This window comes from Halichoeres trimaculatus, unplaced genomic scaffold (assembly GCF_033239565.1).
Source record: "Halichoeres trimaculatus isolate MK-OKI-2021-1 unplaced genomic scaffold, fHalTri1.1 fHalTri1_scaffold_20, whole genome shotgun sequence".
NCBI classification, from domain to species: Eukaryota; Metazoa; Chordata; class Actinopteri; order Labriformes; family Labridae; genus Halichoeres; species Halichoeres trimaculatus.
In genome coordinates this window covers 15205585-15226507 of record NW_027437198.1, presented here as the reverse complement: position 1 = coordinate 15226507, position 20923 = coordinate 15205585, and the positions used below count along the sequence as shown (strand labels likewise).

The window sequence follows — 20923 nt, the reverse complement described above, 5'->3', positions numbered from 1 at the left end:
TTTTTTTTTTTTCAGTCTGGTCACGTGATCGAGACTTACACATGCATAAAACGTAACTTTCTATTCAACCCTTCTTCAGTTTGTGCCCTATCTGAAACCCTCCCTTAAAAAAAAAAATCCTGTTATACAACCATACTGGTAGTGAAATGTATTGTGGTGATAGGTGTTGTATCACTTAGTTTGGTTTCTTAGCCTGCTTGCTTTCTGGTTTTCACAGTGAAGTTAATGAGAGAGAGCTGCAAACAGCGGTGTCTACAAGAAAGTTAATATTTCATGGTCTTTTTTTCTCAGAAAAACCTGAAAAGGGTTATTTGGTTATTATCTATTTCATAAATAGTGTTATAAATTTTACTTATGGTGTTATTATTTATTTTCTTTTTTTCCCCCTGTCAAGATCCTAGAAAGGGTTATTAATAACAATACATTTTTACGTTTGGACACCTCTGTGATCATCACACTTAAAAAAAAAAGAAAAAATAAAGACCCTGACTCCCCATCAGAGAAGGGAAAGTTGTTTGGCCCTGACGGGAAAAAGTTTGGAGACCCCTGTCCTAAATGGTACAACTGTGCAGAAATGTGTTGAGCTTGAGGAGTCAGACATCTCAGACACAGAACCTCTATAATTCTACCTGGGAAGGGTGAGTGACATCACCAGTGACGTCACTCACCCTTAATGAAACAAGCATCAATACCTGTTCTTTTAATTCCTCAATGTCACAACACACACTGTGACACATACCACTACAAATACTAAAGGCATGTCCATCAAAATAGTTGTTTGATTAGTGTCCAGTCATTTCTAACTGTTTCCATATGAACAGCTGTCAGGTACAAAAATTAATGTGCCATTGAAGCACATAATGAAGACATTAAAACACTGACTTATAATTTATAAGAGGTAATTTTAAGCACTTACTCGTTCACATGTTGAAGAAGGCGCTCGCTTAAGTTGTTCTGATTACAAAGTAAACCGATAATTTCAGGTCCAGGTATCTGTGACTAAATGTTGAGATCTGCACAGAAGAGTATTGGGGCCACTGGAAAAAAATGCATCTATAATTAAAAAAATATTGGACTTTTCTTTCCCTAATGCTCCTCCATAGATCTGTAAGGTGTGATGCTCATGTGTTAATGACAACCTGAGGCAGAATATTGTTGAAGTTGCACTAATTTGCTCTGCCTGACCTTTGATCTTTTAACACAAAAATCTTTGATAAACTGAGATCTGTACAGAAGAGGATTATTATCACTTTAATAAGTTCCAGTGGATATTTTGGACCCGTTGTTTTGATGGCTGCTTCTCCCCTGTAGTGACAAATTAATAAACAGAGCAAAGACACACAATACAGTCAAGAACATCCTTTTATTCAATCAAGTAAAGGGGTTGCTCTATTCAAACTGTTTTTTATTATTATTATGGAAAAGAAACTGTAATTAACACATGCATTTCACCATGGGCTCTGGGGGGTGCGTGCGAGGATAGGACACTGCTCTGAGGGACGAAAAGGAGGAAGAGGAGGACTGATCTGAGGGGTCAGCTGACCAGGGGGCTCTGTCTTTATGTCACTTACCAGCTACCCTACGCAATGTTTTCAAAGAAACTACAGAAAAAGAAAAAAAGCGGATGAGTTTTGCCGCAGGGTGCGACTGGGCTCTTTGAATGGTGCAACTTGCACCTCTTTTTGATATGGCTTCTCCTCTGTGCTGCTTTTCTTTGTCAGAGTTGGATTTTGTAATACTGCTGCTGGCTTCATTGGCTTGAAAAAGAAAAAAAAATGAATTTCATCCGATCAAAATCTAGAATCAGATTTGTTGGTGGAATTTGAAGGTGTTATCTCAGCTTTTGGAAGCACACCACTTTGCAGGTGGTGTCCATCAAACAGTAACATCTCTTTGTCACTGTGCTGGATCTGAGCCTTTCAGTCTCTGACACGGCAACCAGTCCACTTATAAGGTGCTTAAATTGTTCTTGTTCTTTTGAATAGCTGGTCTCGTTCAACCACTAGAAAGGTGCATAACTGAATGTCAACGCAGCGTCGTCTTGCTGCTACAATGCACAGAAACAAAGATTAAAACAAAAAAAAAGAAAATGGAAATCAATCATAAAAACATAAATAGGTAAAAAAAAAAAACCTGCCTACACAAGCAAACCTACTGGTCATCTCCCCTCGCCAGAGTCCAAACTCTGAATTTTCCTGTTAGTGTTTTTCTCCCTTATCTGGGAAAAACTAGGGTCTTTTTTCCTGAGCCAGCTTCCCCGTCCCCAGCACGGCCCAGAGCCCCGTGGTGTAACTTGTTCACTTACATTAGCTGTTGAATGGAGAAGCTGAAGAGAGATGGGTATGGTAATACAATGTGAAGCGTACAGACAAGAATAACATGTGAGCTAACTGCATTCTGCTCAGACAAAAAAATCTTAGCGTATTCTTTTTTTTTTCTTTTTATAAAACCCCACCGTTCAGGGATAGAGAGAAAGGAAGGGGGGAAGGAGGAAGAGGGAGGGAGGGTTACGCGGCTACAGACTACTCCAGTGTCCAAGATAGACAGAAGACAAGATACAGAGGAAGAGAAGCAAGACAGAAAATCTTTTTTTTTGTGGCTTTTTATACTTTTCTTAATTATTCAACAATAAAAAGAGGAACTAAATCACACCAATGTCCTTTAGTACTATGTATACTGCTTTAAAAAGCTCAGAGAAGAGGAAGAGAAAGATATAGAAGCATGAAGGAGGGGACTTTTTTCTTTTGAGATGGGCACTCAGGATTACAAGATGGAATCTGTGAACAAAAGGCACTTTTTAGGGACAACCTTTAAGATGCTCTGAGTCTAAAACACTACATCACCAAACAAATATTTATAATCATTTACAGTGGGAGGTGGGGATTCAGGGGAGGAGGAAGAGGGGAGAGAGGGGGGATAGGTTCACTTGAACTGATGATCAGCTGAGAAGACAGAGGCCGCTCAAACCAGATCCAAACTCTCACTCTCACCAGACATCTTAAATCCACGACTGTCTTAGTCCGCTCTTAAAGGGGATCCATACGTTTGCATCTCCCAAACTGGGGAAGATCTTGTCTTAGTCCCACATCAGGATCATTTATTCATTATCATATTGGATACAAGTTGAAAGAGCCAGGAAAAAACACATTTGAGTTTTTGAACGTTCTGCTATGGTGTAAAGGTTGGGAGGGAAAAATGCCTTTTGTCACAACAGCCTTTTTATACAATGAACCCCTCCCCCCTCGCTAAATACAAAAAGAGAAATAGAATAATGCATGTTTCCTAAAATTTGCTTTTTTATGTTAACACTTAATTTTGTTTATTATTTATGTATAATAGAGACTGAATGTACTTTATTCTTTATGAAAGCACCAGTTTTCATAGTGATATATATTTTAAGAGTTGCAAAATTGTTCCTTCAGCCCTCCCACATTCTGAAAACAAATGATTAGAAATGAAGTTTTTTTTTTCTTAAAAAAGTCACAAAAGGAAAAAAATAAAATAAAAACAATTTCCCCAATCTTACTTACAAAGACTGGGATCACTTTTACTCGCTGCGCTCATATTTAGAGTCCCAGAGCATGTGGACTTAAACAACAAAAAAACATTGAGGGTTTTTTTTCCCCCCTCTTTTCTCATGACACCCTCAAACAATCGCTAACAAACACAATTCCTCTACCAAGGCATTGCACATGGCTCAATCAACATACATCATTTAGTTTCAAGAACAATACTTCCCATCAAAACAAGAAAGAAAACAACAAAACCTAATCCTTTTTTTTATTTGAAAACCTCAACTACATTATCATCACTGTCTGTTTTTCGATGTTTCTTTTGTTTGCTGTGAATTTGTTCATTTTCTGTCGTTTAATGCGAGTGTGGGTTTAGAGGCTGGTACTCGAGCTCTAATCAGCTGTTTTAAAGATGCATCCTATGACTGTGCGATGTACGCCATGCTTCAAAAAATAACTAGACTGCCACAGAGCTTATCTTGCAAAAAAAAAGAAAGTATATATCTATAAATATATATGTGTATTATATATAAAGATGCTTGCGATTATCTAGTGAGCTGTCACTGTTTTTTTTCCCTCTCCTGACATAAATTTTTCACCATTCACTATAGCTTATATGTGAGAAAAAAGAACCTGAATTCATGTTTGACAAATTGCATAATGGGAATACAGAGGCACTTCCATAGATTAGAAAAGAAATCACCTTAGCTGTCGTTAACGTCTTACTCGGTAGAGCTAGTTCTCTCTACGAAGCTGATGAGATGGTCGCCAGTCGGTTGGCCAACTATGTTGTGTTTCCCTGCAGTGAAGAACGTGGCCAGGCAGTCCAGTTATTTTGTGAGGTTGGGTGAGTGGCTGTAAATTTCGACAGGAGATAACTGAATCAGTCAGAAGATGTATGGGCCGATGGTTGAAAAATGATTCAAAGCAAAAAGGGCTCCTCAGATTGTCTATTTTTAAGACTTCCCTTTGATTTCAGTCGGGCACAGGGGACGTGTGTGTTTAAGAAGTGGAAATATACGTTCTATTAGAAATGTGTTTCCAGCGACACATTCACTGATTTGAAACACTTCTCGGTGGTCCATCTACTGTTACATAAAAAAAAATCACAAGTTGGCTGGCATGATTGTTTTAGTGCAGTTTTGATCATTAAGGGCTCATTGACTCACGAGAGGGGAGTGCTGGTGTGTGCGTCTGTGTGTGTAGGGGTGGGTTTTACCGTAGCAACTGATATCCTTTACTCGATCCTGTGCACCAAGACAAACACGGCACATGGGTGATATCCTCCTACTGCTAGCCTTCGAGGCCCTTGCTCCCTCTCAGAAAAAAACAGCCAGATATGTCACATATTCATTTTGCTCCACAGTGTGGCTCCCTCTGCTCTTGGAGCAGCAGCCTGTCTGGGAGTGTAAACAACAGGGTAAACTTTAGGGAGACAGAAAGAAGAGCGAACTCTCTTTTAACTCTGGGTCCCATCCTCAGCAACCTTCTGTCCTCCTCACTTCTGTTTCTCTCGTAAATCACCACCAACGCCACCAGTCACCAGCTGCACCATGGTGCAAAAAGCAGATGTGGCTAGCTTTTTTTTTTGTCAAGTAAGTGCTCAGAAAATAAGCTTCCTGTGATTGTCAAACCCTTCATTGTGTGGTCTTAATGTACAGTTTATCTGGCACTGGGAACAAACAGTGAGGAAGTTTGACACTTTTGGGAAGATACAAAAATGATGTCTTGTGCAGCATTGAGCAGGAAGATGGACATCACTCTCATGTTTTTACCATAGACTGTACAAAAAAATACACATAGACGCCATGACATCACCTGTCTGTTTCTGAAACAGAGTTTGGAAGCAAACTGTCGACAGGGTTCATATCAGTAATGGGGCGGGCTTTGAGCCTCCTTGCTCACAGCTATAGGGCAGTGGTCTGTCAATTAGCGAAGCTAAGCCTCTGATAAGGAGAACTCAAGTTCTTAATATCTTCTAAACTGCAGAGTTAGTAAAAATTCACCTCCATACAGTGTGTGCCAATAATGAAATGACCGATTGGGCGATCTTTTTTGTACCAGGCTGTAAACATGTTTCTTTCTGCTGTGGAGATGGCTTTTTGGCTTGGTGTGTAGGTGGTTTCTGCTACTTCCAGAGCCAGCCTCAAGTGGACACTCCATAAACTGCATGTTTTAGCACTTCTACATTTCCTCATAATTTCAGGCTTGGTTTTTATGCTGTGTAGAAGCGATCACAAACAGCCGCTTAGCCTAGCAGGAATACTCAAGGTGGGGGCAAATGTTGATTTTGTTGCTAAGCTACGCTACCTGCTACTCAGTGAAGCCTTAACATGAGAGTGGTGCCAATCTTCTTATCCAAGTCTGTCCGATAAACTAAATATCTCCCAAAATGCCTCTCTTCTTCTGTAAGGTTCTGTGTGTACTACTGGATCAAGGTCAGCTAACCACCCTGTCTACGCCGCTATAGCATCCCACCTCCCGCTGTGTTTCTCTTTAAGGTGCTGTCATTCAAATACAAAACAATTACAAAATAGTACAAATCCAAAAAGGAATAAATTCAAATAAGAGAACACACGAGATAACAAAATCATTCAGCTAAATTACTAAAGGGCAAGGGGGAACTGGTAGCTGCTGTCTATTGTCAGGAAACTGTTGTGGAAACTGTCAGTTATGCTGTTCTCACGCTGGGATTTTTCAGTGTGTGTGATGTTTGTTTCAGATAGGTAGCTAGAGTAAACTGGGCTTACTGTATGCATGTGAAGATAACACACCACCACCACCAACACCACCTATGAGAACTACAATCTAAAAGGTCTGTGTGTTACCACGTGTACATACTGTGGTCATGGCACAGATTATATCATCTTTTTGTTTGTGAGTCATTTGAGGGTGTGTGCGTGTGTGTGTTTGTGTGTGTGTGAAGAAGAGAAGGCCAATGAGTTGTCAAACTGAAATATGGGGGTTGAGGACACACAAGGGTTCAGAGCACCTTGTGTTTCCTCTTTAAAACTCTTGAAAGACAAGTGTGGTTTACCTCCCATGCCTTGTAGGTAAATAGTGCACATCGTTTCGATTAGTGTTAATTGATTCAGCTTCTAGTGCAACCTTTAATCAACATAAGTTTTGGCATGGTCTCTCTGGAGTTAGTAGTAGGATACGGGGACTTTATGGAGTCATTCAGAGGGACAGACAATGGTCAGTCAGATTTTTTGGTGATGACAGACATCACAGGAGCATGGACTGCAGCTTGTATTGGAAACCAAATTGTGCCTTTTCTTTGATCTGGCTGTGGATTCATTAAAGTTGAAGCTTTGGAGCGAAAATGTTAAATCTGTTTTGTTATTATTTTTTTGGTTGGAAAGTTGAGCTTCTTAGCGATTTATCCTCACAACGTAGGAAGAGCTGACCGCTTTTTTCTTCCCCAGGATCCTCCTGTGTTACTGCCGTGTTGTGCTGGTTTCAGGAGAGATGCCTGCTCGCTGCCACTTGTCCCCTCACCCCTTCTTTATCCTGGCATCCTCTTGTCCATTCATTCATCTTCCCATTCATCCATCCATCTTTTGCTCCAAATGGGTCCTCCCTCTGACTGGGTTAATGAGTCCAGAGTTCCTCTATAAGCATAATGTTGCTGGAATTTCCTGCATTGTGTGGTAATATTTTGTATCAGGTGAGACGTTCTGTCAGGGTCGGTCTGTGGTTTGTTTGAGGACAGTTTTCATCCTGCGGGCTGTTTCTCTGTTTCTATTTCCGATTGTAAAAGCATTCTAGTTGCTGGTTTGTACACAGATCTTGTCAGAGGAACCAAGACTGAAAAGAGAAAAAGGGAAAGAGGGGAAGGAAGGAGGAGATCAAGTCAGTGTCACAACCAGTAAAAAGAGCATACACAAATGCAGGATAACATGAGAGAAAAAGAACATATATGCATACAAGAAGACACCATGAAGGTTGCGAAGCTGCCTCCTTGACGTTTGGCCGTCATCATCCTTAAACAGTGAGTAATAACAGTAGTCTGGGCCACCAGCCCGGCTATTAACATCAATTCTGTCCATTTCTGGACTCAAGGACAGTACATCTTCAGATTGGCCGAGCAGTGAAGGGCTAATAATGGCCGAGCAGCAGCAGGGGGGTAGCAGTCTGGCGCTCCCTGTCACTTGCAGCATCTTCTTGTTGGGTTTTCTCCGGCTCAGTGTGAGCAGGGAGCAAAAATGGGTCACTGTCGCTGTTGTTGGCTGCCCTGCTTGGCCTGCAGGATCTGGCACGATGGACTAGTGCGCCAACATTCTGCAAGTCAAGCCCTGGAAACTACGCTGAGCCTCCAGGGAAGCAGGCTTTTGTTTTGTTTGACTCTAACAGGTCGCATGAATACCCCCCTTCTGCCTCCTGCACTTCTCAGCTACCCTACTCCCCTGGGCACTGTCCCAGCAGGCCTTGGGCATTGTGACTTCTCCCTTATTAGTTACTCTACTTCTCTCTTTTTCTCTTTTTCTGTGTGTGCTCTTACAAACACAACCACAATCCATCTATCTCCCGTGAACACTCTCCCTAAATCCTTGGCAGCAGACAGTGACCACCCTCTTTTCTTTCCTGTACCACCCCCTGAGCAACCTCTTCTCAAATTCAAGATCAACTAGCTATGACATCATGTCTGGTTGCTGGGGGTAACGAGACGGCTGAGCCGTGACTTCTGTAAGGAGTTGATTCTCAGTCGCTCCATTCTCGCCATTTCCTTTCTTTTCCTGCTCACTTGATATCCTGTTTCCCTTCTTCCCCCCTGACTGCAGTTTCTAAACTTGGCCACTGGAGGGCACACAAAGCCTGCTGTAGTCAGCACGTCACCCAGTCAACACATTCACACTTGTGACAGGCTCTTTGTCTGGCAATATATCTTTTTCAGAGAACCATTAATCTTTTCATGTCAGATTCTCAGAGACACATGAAAACTATTAATGCTGTGTGTTTTGGTTTTGCCTTGTGGAGAAAAACCCACAACTCAGACACGTCTGTCGAGGTATCAAACATCAATGAGCTGTTGAAGAAAAGCATATTAAAATGCATTACAATAGCCAGATGTATAAGATCCCTCTGTCTGTGTACTTAAACACATTTTTTTTGAAAATTTTATTTATTTTTAAGAAGAAAAGTCTTGTTTGGAGAATAAGCAATCAGGCAACAAAGTCTGTTTAACACTTCAACCCCGAGAGCGGCCCTGTAAACACAGCCGGCTCTATGAAAAGTTATTATTCTGTGAGCATTTCCTCTTGATATTGCTTTCTAATAAAAGAACTTTCACTTTTAACGCTGATTTCACTTTGATTTTTTTACCTTTTCTCTGTATTTTAAGTTTCTTTCAAACAGCAACTTCATGCCTTTTTGCCTGAACTTCGCTACAGAAATTGTTTTTATTTTTCAGTTTGAACACAGCCCTGACCTCAAAACCCTTAAAAGTCTTTAGAATGGACAAAGAACAATGATTAAGTCTTAGGCCATGTTGCCTGAAAGTGCAGTGCCCTTTGTCACAGTAATGCTCTTGTGGCTTAAAAAGCTGAATTCACAATAAGACAAAGACAGGGGGACAGGTTAAAAAAAAAAGGCATGCAATAAGCGTAGAAGTAGAAGAGATCAGAAGTGAGAGAAATGCAGAGGGAGAAAAAGTAAGGGAACACAGGGCAAAGAAACGAGGGAGGGGATCAGCCGGGAAGTTCTCAGATGGTTTCCATATGTTTAGGAGCGGAGTGGATCTGGCTCCAGGTGGGTGTGGTTGGACACTAATGAGAAAAGTGCTGTGGTATTAGCGGAGCCATACAAACAGTGCAGAGGGCTGATGGGAAGGAACAGAGAAGGTTAAAAAAGGAGAAAGTACAAGACAAAAAAAAAGAAGAAGAAAGAAATAAAGTGAGGGCCAGGATGGAAAGCTTGAGGAAGAGAGAAAGAGAAGCAAAACAGGTATTCTGGAGAAGAAGTGAAAGAGGTGATGAGGGAGAATGCCTGCTGCCTGAATGGTTGGCCCCATGTGTGCCAAATAAACAGTTGAGCACATATGGTAAACCACACAGGCACTGTAAAATACAGATGTACAAACGCACATTGATTCTACGCTGCGAGACGCTGAGAGAGGAAAGCAAACCAAGCAGCAGGTTTCAGGGATTGAGGGAATAAGAAATATTTTGGCATACATCCACGAGGTTAATACGTTTCCGGAGTTTGACAAGTAACTGTGATGAAAACTGAAACATTTTCTATCCTCACACAAAGACAATCTATCAGTACGCCTGAGTGCCTACCTGTGTCTGCTGCGGGATGTTCAGAAAGTTGTTGTCCCGTGATCCGATGCCGACAAACCTGTTGGGAGCTGTGGCGCCTGGCGTGGAGTATGCTAGACAAACAGAAGGAAAGGAAAAGACATTAATACACATAAAGATATCTGGCTCTTCAGTATCCTGTGAAAACTTAGAGGAGAAGTTACAAACTAGCACATAAGTGTAAAAGACACATAGTTTTTAATCTTATATATGTTGTGGTAAAAAATACTGCCAGAGGGCTGTTAGCTTAGCTTTGCACAAAATGGCTTAACTGATCTTTACAGAAAGAAAAGTTCATCACAACCTTCGAGGTTTACTAACTTTAAAGATGACAGTTTAAAAAAAGGAGTAAGATAATTTTGTGTCACACCTTGCCAGGACAAATACTCTCCTTATTAAAAAGGAACAAAATACCAAGTTATGTTTTTACCATAAAAAAGCAAAATAATAACCAAGAACTTCAGAGAGTGCTGCTATGTTTCATCAAGGTCATCAGAACTCCACGAGGAAGCCTCTTAGATTCTTAAATGCAAATTTAGATCTCCTGAGTGATTAAATCCTGGTGATAAACTGCTGGAAGTGATTGAGGACACCATCCTGACACCGAGGATCAGTCGGGGACATCTTAAACCCACTGGCATCAAAATCTCTGACAAATTTAGGGCAGCGTAAGGTACCCTATGGACTCCAGCATTGCAATCTCTCATAGGGATTCGGGATGCAGTGTGCAGGCTGGTGCATATATGTGTGTGTTCGTGTGGGGGAAAGAGAAGGAAGGACACAAACGAGAGGGACAGAAATGGAGCGTATCTGAGACTTTATGTGTATGGACATTTACAGTATACATCCATGTGTTTCTAGGAACTGGAATCACAAACAGAAGACATAAAAAGACTTTGAGACACTGACTGTGGGAAGAACGCAAACACTACATTTGAAGGGAAGCTACAAACAATAAAATTAAAGTGCTCCATCCAGTGCCCCTCTTATCAACAGTGAGAAAGACAAATGTGCCGCGAGAGAAAGCGTGCGAAAGGACTGACAGCACCCTTTACCTTTAAAACACAACCTATTCTGGTTCACACAGAATCAAAAACAACCACAAGAATGAGTCAATACTACAAAAAAAGACAGTAGTTCTGATATTGATCCAGTGCCAGGTAAGCCTTTCTTTGCACCATTGCACCGTTTACAACAATTGTTTGTCAGCCTCCAAAAAGTCAACTTGTTTCCCAGGGACTCCATTCCTCTGCAGGGATCCAAGACTGTAGCCTTGGCTGTACAATGGTTGACAGAAACTAGCCTAAATGAGTAGTAAAATGCTAGCAATTAGATTTGCCAGAGAGACTCAATGAAGCAGATGTCACTAAGAGTTCGTGTCTCCTGAAAGCTGCTCAACCAAAACAATTGAGGAAAAGACCTGAAAACTGAAAACGTGTATATTTCAACCATGAAAAAAAAAAGAATAAAGCAAGGCTAGGTCTGGCAAGGCCACTTAACAAAGGCAACGATCACATCAGGAGGTTAAAACTACACAGCTCTTGAAATAAAACAAAAAGTGTCACTCAAACTGAAAGGGCCCCAATACAGAACCCTGAGGAGCCTCAGAAAAGTCCAATATGAAAGACACATCCCGTTAGTCCTCTGGTGACCCTGAACCTGCTAAGCTCCAGTGTTTCCTGTGCTGGCCCCCACAGCAATCTGGGAGTTTGGGGAGGTGAGATGCTGGATACACAGGAACAATGATTGCACCAAGTTGGAGGAAGATCAATGGCTGGGGTCTGTTCACAGGTGAGGGTTGGGATTTCAGATTGTATTTTTCGGTCTCCACGGGGTCACTTACACGGAGATGCGGGCGAGGTGAGTCCGCCGTCAGGGGGCGTGCTGTTGGGTTTAGAGTCGGGCATAGGGAGGGGCACTGGGCGGGCCACTGGGGGAGGTGGAGGCAGCAAGAAGGAGCCTGGCATTTTGCTCTGGCCGCTCCCGTTTGGCTGCAGACAACACAAACAGGGTCAGGAGGGCGACATGCGACAATTCGCAGACACCGAATGAAACGAGGACGCAGCTAGGGAGGCCAGGTCCAAAAAAATATCCATGACGGGAGGGAGGGAGGTGGCAGTAGTGGAAGGAGGGAGAGGGGGAAGTGGGAAACAATAACCAAAGGAATGATGTATGTGGACTGGATCTTTTATGGAGGTGTAAAAAATAATAATCACCACAGGAACTGACAGAAGTGGGAGCGGGAGCTTGAGGTGTGAGGTTCCACAGGGGTGGTCCTTGGTGGGTGGAGGAGATGTAGCGCAGGGTAGTGAGCAAATTATTGACTGGGTTCATCCGGAAGATGGCAAGAAATCAAAACCATGGGAGAATACTTGTCTACACAAGCACAACACCACCAACAGTACCAGCACCAAACAACCAAACTCCAACTAAAATCAGAACAGCTAGAGATGAAAACAGAAACACGATGACACAACACATGACGGGTATGCTTTGGCTGAAGTGTGCCGTGACTGATTCACTGACGTGCTGATGATTTTAACTTCTGGGGTTGGGTGGAGCAAAAAATAAATAAATAAAGGAGGGTATAAAAGGGTAGGGGTAAGAAAGTCAGGGTCTGAAACGGCAAACGGCAAAATGACATTGACAAGACAATACAAAGATTTGTAGACCAACTGGATAAACAAATGTTAGTGTGTCTGCTTCGAGTGTGTTGCTTTGGGGTGTTCCTGTTCATTTCACTATTCTGTAAACAGACACACAACACCAAGAAATCAGCTTCTGGCATGCACTGTCCACTACATGTAACTCGAGGTTTCCAGAGAGATGAAAACACATGTGGTTAATCAAAGCTCAGGTTTTGAGAGTGCACTAGAGTTGTTATTGTTTATCATAGTTTCCATTTTATATGCAACACCAACTGTAAATTAATACTAACAGCTATGTCTCAATAATCTCAATACTCTATTTATGAAGCAAGGTGTATGTGGTTTTATTTGTGCAATGACATTGAAGTAGCTTGACTCCAGTTTGTTGAAATTTCATGTAAAAGCCCATGCTTGTTAAAAATATACATAGTTTTTGTTTTGTAGTAAATGATAAATAAAACTGTAATGGTATTGAACAACTGCTAACAAAAGCAAGAGTTAGAGCCTTAATTTTGCATTTACAGTGGCATTTTTTCACTAAAATACTTCTGTTGTTTCTGCTCGTCTTTCTCATTGATAATAGCTTTAAGGTGCTGACACTGTTCCTTGAAACTGTCTTTCAACATTCCAACGCCAACTGAATTCAGGATGTGACCCACTGGAGTTTTCATCTAAGGTATATAAAGGTAAAAGTTTTCTTTTTCCTTTCTGGCAGCACGCCTTACCTGTCCGGCGGCCTGCCCTGAGCCATCAGCACAGACAAACTGCACAAATTCCTTCAGGGGATCCTGTCCAGGGTGGTGGTGGTAGCGGATGGTTGGGTGGGTGAAGTAGGGGCTAGACTGCTGGATGATGGAAGGAGATGGGAAGTGCAAGGCCGAGGCTGAAGCACGGGGACTCCCTGCCAACAGAAACATTAGCATTAGAGAAGGACAAGTGGAGACATACGCAGGGACAAAGCGAAAGGAAGATGTTAACCGTTGAGTTACTGCACAGCGTTACAGTTGTGAGATGCACTGAGTGAGTAACACATGATGTCATAGATAACATATCACAAACTGAAAACAACATATCAAAATAAAGCTTCGATCTGGTTTAAGAATGCAGCACATGGAAGGAAAGCTGTACTCCCAAGAAAAGCTAATTTCAAGTTAATAGCCAAATGAGAATTGCTCGTAATGTTTTATGATCACTCCAGTAAATCTATAGTTTATGGACGAGGTTTACACACACGTTGCATTCATCTGTGCACACTCAGAAAGGCTGTAACAACTTCAGTCAGCAACATTCAGACTTGAACGCAGACAAACACCACACAAACTGTACAAACAAGATAACTAAAAAGCTCCATTATCAATTCAGATTCAGAAAGTTTGTAAAAAGAAAATTCACTCAAAAGTCTTTATTTAGGACAGAACTAATCAGTACGTTCATATGGTACGCCCAAGCTGTCTGTTTTCATATGTGTAATTCAGCATCTGTGTCTGTACGTATGAGAATGACAGCAGGGTTCCTACAGCTCAAGGTAAATTAAATTTAAGACTTTCAAAGACTTTTTTAATGACGTTGGGAATCAAATTTAAAAACAAGTCGACAATAAACCTCAATTGAAACTAACAAAACTAACGAGCAAAAACACCACATGAATTACCCGGGTTAGAGGCAATTTTAACCTAATGTTTATTTTACATAAAACATCACTTTTTTACCTTTTTTTAACCCAATTTTTACAACTTCATGCCTATTTTGCCCCCATTCATCTTTTTTGGCCACTGTTACAACCATTTTTGGAATTTTTTGCCTGGTTTTTGAAATTTAATTTCAAATTTAATTCTCAATTTTGCTGCCATAATCAGTTTTCCAAAGCCACTTTTGGACTTTTTTTTGCCAATTTTTCCTCATTTTTTTTTCTCTTCAGGCACCCTAGGTAGAACCAAGACATGTGTCTGCTTTAAAAGTTCCTGGTGCAACCACATCACCGTTTTGTTAGTTCAGCTATTGTGATTACTCGATGTTGCCACAAAAGTAAATGAGGAAATTGTTTAGAAAAATAGATAAATGTTACTATTTTTTTTTTACTTCAAATGAACATAAATCTTACCAATGTGTTCAAATTTTTAAGACTTTTGAAATTTGGATTTAAGACTTTTTAATGCCAATTCAGGCCTTATTTTTAGAATTATGAATTCAATGCCTTTTAAGACTTTTCAAGGATCCGCGGGAACCCTGGACAGGTGTAGGGCTGAAAAACACATTAACGGTTGGCCAAAGCATTCCTTTATTTGTTATAACATAGAGAGGATAGAATAAAGGAGCTCACAGAAAATAGAGCTGAATGTATGTGTAAGGTACAAGAGGGAGCAGTTGGTTGAACCCAAACACAAAGCCCTCTCTGTCAGACCTATATCCATTACTAAATCTCCTTGATTTGTATTAGAAGCCTGTTCTCTTAGCTGTGCCAGTCTGACACCCACCCCATCACATCTCATCCAGGACCCCCAGCTGCCCATGTTGGGCTGCCAACACTCTGTGGTGCTTGAATCTTATACATTGTGTGCGTGAGTGTTCTCCGTGAGTGCCAAACTCACAGCATTACCCCCCATACAGGGCCCTATGCCTCAGAGCTCAGCAACACCCTGCTCCCCTGCCAGGCTGCCTGCTTCCCAGCGGAGTTGTCTCCCTGCTTCTATTAGCCCCCTTCTAATCCCATTAGATAATGGAGGAAGGCCAAACACTATGGGGGTATTGGGAGCGGGCTGGGGATGGGCAGGATCAGGGGAATCCCCTCACCCCTACCCTCTCCTTCTAGAGCAGTGGTTCCCAAGGTTTTTTTGTCTGGTACACCTCTAAAGCCCTGTCAGATGAGTTCAAATACTCCTTAATGAACACCAATAACAAAGCCCCAAACGTGTTCACATGATTATTTTGAGAGTGAAAGTACAAAAACCCAATTCTTCACAAAATAAATGTGTTTTTTTTTAGCTGTCATTAAAAAATCATTAGTTTCGCTAATGTGTTTGGCTAATACAGTTCTGTTATCTAACTTATGTAGAGATTTAGACATTCAGATTTAGCTAACTTTTCCAACAAAAAATAACTTTCAGCTAACATGTCAACAACAACTGGCAGAGATACTGAGCTTAACTAAGATTTATTAAATTAATACTGCACTGATTTATCTAGTTTCCGAACAGCTTTTTGAATCATTTATTTTATTTGTTAAAATTTTCAGAAAAGCTTTTTGAAATATTTAATCACTTACTTGAAGCTCACTATAAAAAAGCCCTTTGCTACAAATTTGGAAAAATTTCTGGAACTATTCATTCTTTTATTTATTTTAACAATTTAGTTCTTGTCCTCATTTCTAAATTTTGCCGTCAGGACTTCTTTCCTGACAAGCTAGTTTTGCACATTTTTTAACTGTATCACACTATTTAATGGAATTAGTACTGAGGCGCCGTGATTAGCTCCCTCAGTTTGAGTGAAAATGCTTTCTCCGTGTCTTGACTGTCTTTGCATGTCAGCTTTGTGATTGACTGGCCATCTGGTAAGACGCCTGCATGTGGTTGAAGGGAAATCCCAAACACTGCCACTCCTGGCAGCTACAGCTACAGCTAGCGAGCTCCTAAACCCAGCTTCTCCATCCTCCAGTGTTGTGGGATGTTGTTGTCCTCCACAAAGGGAGAAACACACAATCGCTAATGATGCGGTAAGAACTTTCAAGCCTGCTTTGGAAGAGCTACAGGTTGTGCGTGTTTGACATTGTTTATCATAGAAAGAAATGACAACTTCTGGGATATTGTGTACAAACATTCATGTTAGTGGGAACATGAACGTGTGTGTGAAGCTTGGACTATCATGAACAGCTCAAAAGGCACAGGATCTGTCAACATCCATAGAGGAGGGTTTAATGACATGGCGGTCAACCTCATTGCTTCACATCTGCTCAGTGGCTTAGAAAACCCTTTGATGTTACTGAGCTAAAGAACTAAAGCACATGGGTATTACCTCAAGTGAGCTCCTTGCCTGGGTAAATTTACAGACTTGCACTTTCAAAAAGCACAGACTTCTTCGATCTGCGCCACGGTGATAAAAATTAAGCAGAGGGTGATTTACTGCTGGGGCCCCTTTGGCTACGTTAGATATCTGATGTTATCATGACCTGCTTGTTTCAGCCTGGTGGAGGATCAGCTGGTTCACAAAGCAACTCACACCCAGGCTCCATTTTTTGCATTTGGCAGACGGAAAAAAGGCAGCAATGAGACTAATTTAAAGTTTCTCATTTCTTGAGGATGGAAAGTAAATAAGGTATAGGGACAATTAAATAAAGAAAAAAACATGTTCCTGCTGCTTGGGGCAACAAATCTTTAAGCTTGTGCATCTTCACTGTATGTTATGTAACACATAAATTAATAAAACCATAAACTCCAAGGTTTTGGCATAGAAACTGTCCATTAACCATGAAGCCCTGATTCCTTCAGTTGATAATGCGCTCCAGTAGTGAGCAGTGAACCATAAAATCCAGTGTTTCAGGTCAACTTTCCTTTGATGATGAAGCCTGATAAAATATGTGATCGAGGGAGAGCCTCCAGTGTTTTGGAATTGTATACGCTTGGGATGAAGCATTAAAACGTCACCAGTGTTCTGCCATGGACACCTTTTAAACTTGAGAAATAAAGACTGTAATAAAGGTTGTAGGCTAAATTTTAGGCTCAAATCCATGTTTATTTCCCTCAAAATACTAGGGTTATCATTTCAAATTGATCTAATGTGATACAGATGCTCCAAAAAGAGATTTACAGATTCAAATTCAAGTAATGAAATGAGAGAACGCAGAAATGCCATTACTTTTGAATCTTCTGACTAATTTCTTTATTTTTAATCATCAATCTAATAACTTGAATTTCATGAATGTATAAATTATGCAGTTGAGGGAACTTCTGTGTCCTAACTAAGGGTTTATTATATCCCAAGGGGTATTTATGAACTTTGGCGTACAGATTTAACCATTTAGGGGTTGGTTTTTCTTTTTCTTTGCTGAAAGTTTAAGTTTCATGAAAACAAAAAAAGCCTGGAGTCCATCATTAAGTCATTTACCAGTAAAGTGAAAAAAATCGTTGTGTAAATCCTTAGCAAGAAGTGCCACCATAAGAACATCTTGAAATCATCAGAAAAGTTGTGAAAGAACAGGCAGCAGCAGAGCACAGCCTGGATCGTCCATTTTAAGAGCAGCAAAGTGATTTGCAGACAAAATATCTTAAGTGGAAAGACCAGCAACCATCCACCAGACAGACCCAGAAAAGCCACCGCACCCAGACTCCAAACAAGCTCCATCACCAGTTCAACCCCGCACCCTACAGGATCACACCAGGCAGGGGTGCCCGCCTGCCAATTCCCAGCCACTCTCATCTCCCAAAGACAATGCTCCCACCTCTGTGCCCGGGGTGAGGGGGTGGGGCCCTGAAGAGGTGGGTAGGAGGAGATGGTGGGGGTTGAGGGGGAGGAGGGGGTGGGGCGATCAGGGGGGAATCGGGAGCTGGGTTGGTCTCACCTGGTCTCACTCCCGCCAGCATTGGCAGTGGGTGGTGGGTGAACGCCATGCGGGGGGACCTCGTCTGGGAGGACAGGGCGCTGAAATCGAATTTCCCCGGCTTCTTAAGAGAACTAGGCGATGAGAGTCCTGGCAAAAAGGGGATCAACAAAATGGCAGAACAGAGACGAGGTTTTAATCAAACATGGCTGCTTTTCTTACTTCGACCCTACTCAGTAAAAAGATTCAATAAATCAAAATATAAACTTCTCATTTTTTATGTTGATTACAAGAATCAAATGATTATGATTGACTGAAATCAATGGACTGATCGATTGATTCATTCATTGATTTGTTGATTGTCTTAACATACAGATGGGTCCTCACAATCTGTCTGTCAAATACTCTGCGTACAGTCAGTGGGCTGTACCATGTCCATATTGAGGAGGGGGGGGGGTTAAGGGCAAGGTCCGTTGAGAGGCCATGTTTTTAAGCAGCAGGGTTCAGAGCAAAGGGAGGTGACGGGAGGGATGAGGGTGAGGCTGGGGGGTAGTGTCAGGAGAGGGGAGAGCTGGGAAATGCCATGGCGGTCCAACTATGGTCACCACTGGAGTGTAAAGTAGCAACACAAGTAAAGTCCTGCCTACTGAGCAAACCATGAAAAAAAAAGTAAACTACTTTTTGATATTCTATGTATTTTTTTTCTTTTTTTTTTTTTGATCTGGAAAATTTCCAAACCACAACAAATAGGCACAATTCTACCGACTGAACTTGTCTGGATGACTGGGAGCCTGGATGGCCTTGTATCTGGGGCACTCTTTGCTTTTAGAGGCGAGACCAGCATGAATTACGCTACTGCATAAAGCAACAGAAGCCCAAACATGCATCAACAGACCCTCTGATGTAGTGCCCTTCTGCTTATCTAACAGTCAGGTATATATATTACCCCCTGAAAATGCAAAATATTTCATAAAGAAGTGCTTCCTGAACACACACACACACACACACACACACACACACACACACACACACACACACACACACACACACACACACACACACACACACACACATATTCATAAGCTCTACAGACTGGGTGGCAAGCACCGGGCAAACTGCCAGTAAACGCTGGAAAGGAAAGCAGTAGAAAGATGGACGGGTTGAAGCAGGAGAGGAGTGCTGACGGTATGGCCGACACACATAGGCAAACATATTAAAGTGTCTCCCTCTGTTATTAATGTCGGCCCAGGCTAGGGACTGCATTAAATATCCCTCAGTTTGGTAAAAACAGGCACACTAAGTATAGACCAGACTCACCAGCGGACCAGAAACATGGCCAAAAGTGTGAGAGCCATGGATAAAAGAGGTTCTCTTCTGTGATCAAGGCCTTGTGTGGCGAGCACTGAGGGATTTTATTTTGATATATGGTAATCCAAAGGCACAATTTAGATTTCAGGGTTTGAGGAGCAGCGCCAAATGGTGTATTTGACCTCTGCCGGGAACCACAATGTTGGATATGTGCTGAAATAAAACTCTGGAAGAAACAATCCATAAACCAGAAAGTAAAGAAAGTAAAAGTATTGAAAAGTACATCAGTGTGGACAAAGACTTCATCACTACTCTGAGGAGTACATACCGTTGTTTGGTGGAAAGAATACTGTGATGAACAACCACAGCAAGCAACAGCCCAGTAAACTACTAAACGACACAATTTTCACACATATAAAACAAACACACTCAAATAAAGACGAGGGTAATTTCATCACTGCCCCAAGAGATGTGGAAATAGATTTTATGAGCTAACGTATAAAATCTAACAGCGCAGATTTTTGAAAAGCTTTTTTTTAATGCAACGCTGGGAAATGTTTTATCCCTATTTACCCATAATGCTCAAGGCAGCATGGGCACAGCTGTGCTTGTGTGGGCTCCGATAAGTATAGAGAAAGGTGGGCGCCTACTTTCAGCTATGCACATCATGTGACACACAGAAGTGGGAGGCTTGCATACAATAAGCTGGCTGGTTTTTATGTTATTAACTGGTAGAGTTACGAAATATGGGACAGCAAATGAACAAAAAACTAAGATGTCTCGACAGACATGTAGGGCACAAGAATACATGTTACAATGTGTTCATGAGGCTTTTAACAAGTTTCTTGACAAAGTTGAAATCTTGGCTGATCAATTAGCGAAAAAAGTGAAAACTATGGTGCAGTTTGAGAAATGGTTCCCTTTTCTTTTCTCTTTGAGACTTCCCTACCTCTGTTGTAGAAATGCTTCTTAGGCAACTCTTACATGCATTTGACAAGGTTCCATAAAATCTAAATTAAAGTGCACCTGATATTCAAACAATCTTGTCAAGGTTATTTAGACAAGTATGAGATAATACTAGTTAGTCACGCCAAAAGCCTGGGCCCTGTTCTACGAAGCAGGATTACTGCCTAGCTAGGTAGCTTTGAGGATAGGTTCCGGATTCCCTGTTCTACGACACGGGATCACTCCTCAGCGAGGCGAGTCTCCATGGCAACGTACGCTGAACGGCTAACCTGCTCCAGGGCAGGTTAGGTTCCAGATTGAACTCGCGGATTATAAAAACCCCGCTCACTGACCAATGAGCCCTCACGAAAAAATGGCTTGTCCGTTCTTAGAGGATCCCGTGGACATCGGAGACCGACCCACTCTCTTTTTCGGATGATGAAAGTTACCGGTTTTCCAGGGAGGGGTTGGTAGTACATGACACTTTCTAACGGTAGTTAAAGGGAATGAAGAACTCTCATTGCTGTAATAAGATCTTCAATGCCAACACTTCTGTTCCATGACAATATTTTATCACCCGTATTAAAATTGTGACAGGAATTCATGTAGGGCTCATGTGGGCTACATGTCTCACAAAAAATGTAAACACGATAGGAATGAAAAAATGAATAAATTCAC

General features: G+C 41.6%; 1 protein-coding gene across 18 annotated transcripts in view; it reads right to left on the bottom strand.

Moving 5' to 3' along the window:
* Positions 1 to 1375: 1375 nt before the first annotated feature.
* The window catches only part of nfixb (nuclear factor I/Xb), a 151869-nt gene continuing 132321 nt past the window's right edge, over positions 1376 to 20923 (bottom strand). For 11 of the 18 annotated variants that reach the window (XM_074696809.1, XM_074696808.1, XM_074696812.1 and 8 more), the window contains 5 exons: positions 18014 to 18142; positions 13188 to 13363; positions 11658 to 11805; positions 9797 to 9888; positions 1376 to 7322 (listed from right to left, as the gene is read on the bottom strand). In XM_074696809.1, the coding sequence (XP_074552910.1) occupies positions 7308 to 7322; positions 9797 to 9888; positions 11658 to 11805; positions 13188 to 13363; positions 18014 to 18142 (560 nt within the window). In that variant the 3' untranslated portion in view covers positions 1376 to 7307. The remainder of the gene's footprint in view (positions 7323 to 9796; positions 9889 to 11657; positions 11806 to 13187; positions 13364 to 18013; positions 18143 to 20923) is intronic. The other 7 variants (XM_074696824.1, XM_074696819.1, XM_074696822.1 and 4 more) reach the window with 3 other exon arrangements.